At 53.0% G+C, this 4,264-nt stretch overlaps 1 protein-coding gene across 1 annotated transcript; it reads right to left on the reverse strand.

The window, feature by feature from the left end:
* Window positions 1-306: 306 nt before the first annotated feature.
* J4E88_001147 (uncharacterized protein) lies at window positions 307-3,828 on the reverse strand (the record flags this gene model as incomplete). Its single annotated transcript, XM_049394819.1, has 2 exons — window positions 307-1,729; window positions 2,405-3,828. The coding sequence occupies 2 exons, from the start codon at window positions 3,826-3,828 to the stop codon at window positions 307-309; spliced, it is 2,847 nt and encodes a 948-aa protein (XP_049258683.1).
* Window positions 3,829-4,264: the final 436 nt, after the last annotated feature.

The raw sequence follows: 4,264 nt of genomic DNA on the forward strand, positions 1-4,264 counted from the left end.
GAGGTCGCACGCTTTGTATAGTGAGTGCGTCTCGTTGATGTCGACTTCGAGAGTGTTGCCGCTATGATGGTGTTAGTTTGGGATTCCGTGTGGGTCTGCTTGAATCGTGTTGTCTCTTTCTGTCTCTGAAATCCCTAGAACAATGGCAGTATACATTTGATCGTGCGTCTGACGTCACTACTGTGAGCTGATACATTGCAATGGTATCTTGCCATGGTCTCGACACACGCATAGACCAAATGCTTTCTTTTATGTAATTGTCATTAGTTTTATAGTATAAATATGACTCGAAAGACACTGAAGAATCTAAACATCTCTAAACACCTCTTTCTCAAAGTCCTTGCACAAATCATTGAATGGCAGCCATTCATCCTTGTCCGACTTTGCCCCGCCCTTCTCCGCGATTGGGCTCCACCACGCCTGCTCCACGCCCGCATCATCATGTACTACAGCAACGGGCGCGACCGGTCCCATGGCATTCGACTCGTACAACTTCCTAGTGTGATTAAAGTACCACATGCGATCCCAGACCGAAACGCGGAGGGACTTGAGCCCATCTCGATGCGCGTTGTGGTGGATCAGGCCAGGGACGACGCTCGTCCACATGTTCGTGTAGAGAGGAACATCGTTCCAAGACTTCTCATCGGGGAATTTGGCACCCGGAGCGACGACTGCGGGGCGGAATGGCGGTTGCGACTCGGTAATGTCTTGGACAAGGTCGTGAACGCGTACTGGCGCGACGTTGAGTTCAGCAGACGCTTGCGCAATGGACTTGGGGTCGCCATGTGTAACCCATGCTGAGTCTTCTTCTGCGAAGACTGTGGGATGACCAAGTAGACTGGCATAATCCAGTCCGATGCCGAACTCATCTGGCTTGCCAGCCTTGTGCTCGCGCAAATGCCGCTCAGACTGCGGGCTGAGGATGCTCTTTCTCCCCGTCAACCAATCCCCCGTCTTTTGGAAGAAAGACCTGTGCCGTTGTCTCATGACCTCGCGTTGAAATTCTTGGTCGCCGAAAATCTCACTGAAGATCTTCTGGTCGCTGCCAAAGTTTCGGTCCTTGTCTGCCTTCTCCATAGCGCGTTCGAAGAGCGCTTTCATTGTGCCCACGCGACCCATGGCATCTCCGGAGTTCAGGTACCGTTGTCTGAACTTGACGTATGGATTCTTGTCCCAGCCGATATCGGTATCTGTCTGCGGACCGTAGATGTCGCCAGGCAATGAAGATTGCGGTACAGCATAGCAAGGGGGGTCCTCTGGTTTCCAAGGCCAACACCGCTTCTGCGCGGAGAAGACAATGTCCTGACTTATCCCCTCTGCAGCCGCGGCTCTCGATCCCATGGTCTTCCGTATTCGCGCATTCGCCGCGTCGTTGATAGCGTGGAAGCGCGAGATTAACACGCTGGGTCGTAGTTGAAACCAGATGTCGTATCCATCCACCAGCAATACCAAGTCGTCGTCGCGTTCCGGTCCAAGTTTACGCAGGTATTCGAGCACACCACTGATCTTGGCGATATGCGAACCTCCAGCCACTAGCGATTTATCGTCAAATGTGGCGCCCCAGTTGATCAGCGTAGGGGTTGGGTACCCAGCCACTGCAGCGCTGAGCATCGTCTTGCAAAGATTGACATCTTTGTGGTCCGCCGGGATGAGGACGTGGAGGATAGAGGAGCGTTTCGCCTTGTTCTTGCTGCTCGACGAGAAAGCAGTGGGAACAAGATGGCGGTCGCTGTTGACGGTAGTAATGAAGATAACAACGAGTATAAAAGATGCTGCAAAAAGTATCCAACGCTGGCGACTCCAGCCTGGTAGGCGCGCGACCGCGTCGTTGGAGAGTTGCTTGTACCCGCGCATCATCCAGAAAACCGTGCTGACACGGCGGAACTGTGAAGCTCACGTTGCGAGATAATGCTTGCGACAGCGCCGTAGTTGGCAGTGCATCTGCACCCGGCCGAGCGCATTATTCATGTTGGTAATGAGCTGTCACCGATGGCAGTTCGCCTTCTTAGGATCTAAACTTACACTTGAGCTAGTCGGATATCCCAGCCGTGCGGCGTCAACTCCGGGAGGTGGCGGATGGGCGTACACTAGTGGGTCTACTTGCCGGCACCATCCGGAAGAGGTGTGCCGAGATGCCACTAGTCTCTTTGATGGCTTGGACCATCTGCTCGGTAAACTGCCACGACAGGGGCGGCGTGGCTATGTGAACAGGAGCGAAATTAGGCAGTAAGATTTGTGCATTCCACCCTTGGTGCGAGTTCGATGAGAGACTTTACATGTGATCGTACAGTTTGGTGTGAAACACAATGTTGGTATTAAGATTTAGTAAATTCAACGCCTGATGCTTCGTGATCAATGGTATATAGTGTCCCAAAACGAGACTTTCTCGGCCTCTCCACTGTACAACGCAGGTTCATGCGACTCGCAAAGAGATTTCCACGAGAGCGATTCCCCCTGGTCACTCCAAGCCCCCGACTTCTCCTCTGGCTCGCCTACTTTACTGTCGTACGGCATGTTCTTGGTCCACCGAACTCCATTGATAGGATCTGACCCAATCTTCTCGTCGTTTACTTGAGATGCCGCGCGTTGAAGGCGCTCAGCCTCTCCAGAGTACCACATGCGGGGCCACCAAGTGTCTCGAAATGACTTGTCGCCTGTGAAGTGGAGCACTGGGAAAGGCTGGCCAGTAACTGTGTTGAAACCCAGAGACACATCTCGCCACGAAGTTTTCTTCAAGGCCGGATCATCTGATATAGCAGCAAATGGCTTCCTTGACTGCAGCACGTCCTCCTGTAGATCAATCCTGTACGGCTCCACGGATTTCGATGATGAAGGAAGCGAGGATCGGTTCGTCGCCGTCCAAGCAATGTAGTTCCTATACCCCGCAGCTGTTTGGAATAGGCTCGATCGATAGTCCAGCCCAATGTGATATTCAGTCACTTCGCCTTCCTTGAGCGTTGGTAGGTCAATTTCTTGAACTCCTTCGGGCATCCCGTAGGGCTTATCTCCATGCGATAGTATGCGCGCATACTCTTGATCACCCCATACGTCTGCAAAGTACTTCTGATCGGAGTTGCGCAGCACGTCTTCGGGATTGTACGTCTGCTTGATCTTTTCTTGAGTTGCACGAAACATCTCGCGCATTTCGCCAGCGGGCCCGATGATGGTGCCTGAGTTCAGCCAGCGCGGTCTTGCGTGATTCATATCACCCCATCCATCAGTGTAAGGGCCAAAAGCGTCGGGGTGAAGAGGTGAGTCAGGGACGACCCAGCACGCTAAGCGAAGAACATCTTCTGGCCAGCATACTTTGTCAGGGCCGAAAAAGATGCTGTTGTAAATGTTGTGTTTCCGCACATGGCTTTTGCCGTACCGGTTGATCAGCCGATCATTGGCGGCAGCCGTCTCTTCGAAGTAACGCTTTAGCAAGACATCCGGACCGAGCTGGAACGTAACATCGAAGCCATCCACCAGTAAGACTATGTCTGTATCTTGTGCGGGGGACAGACTCTCGAGGTAGCGAAGAGGACCCGCGATTTTCGCAAGGTGAGTTTCTGCAGCGTTGAATGCGCCCGCTCCTGCCCAGTCGATGAGAACAGGAGGTGGGTACAAGAGCACCGACGCGGAGAGAAGAAGGCGGCACAAGTCGAGGCCACTACTCGTAGCTACAATGAGCAGGTGAAGACGCGATTCTTGGATATTCGCGGTGAGTGGATCTTGTATCGCGGCTTGCCGTATGGTGTCGAGGGAGTTGAGATGTAGTGCAGTCCAGAAAACTACCAGGGTCGCGAAAACCAGGGTTCCGAAGACGAGAGTCCTAGGACGAAGCATGGCGCAGGTGTATTGAGCCACAGCCGTCTGAAGGCGATTATGATATGATCAGTGGTAATAGAGCGCTAACTTTAGGCCAGCCATAGCCCAGCAAAACTCTCCTTTGGCATTGATACCGTGCAGCCCCGTGGTCAGGCAGACCTCGGGAGCGTGGCGTCACCCATGGCAATCTCGTATGGTGAGCTGCATGATTGGCATAAATGGCATGATTCCGAAAGAAGTTGATAGAGCGAGGCATACTACCAGGATATCGGGAAAGACGGATGCTAGTGTCTTACTCGGATCCAGGCTCCAAGCGATCGGTTGGACGCACGTCTGGGGTCACAGAAGAATCACATGTGCACGGACTCTGTTCTCGCTAGAGTAGCGCGTCACGCTAAGAAAGCGCGACGCCATGTGTCATTCGCTCATCCACTTGCTCTCGCCTTGGACTTAA

Source organism: Alternaria novae-zelandiae, assembly GCF_023758075.1.
Source record: "Alternaria novae-zelandiae strain BMP 2774 chromosome Unknown scaffold_2, whole genome shotgun sequence".
NCBI lineage: Eukaryota > Fungi > Ascomycota > Dothideomycetes > Pleosporales > Pleosporaceae > Alternaria > Alternaria novae-zelandiae.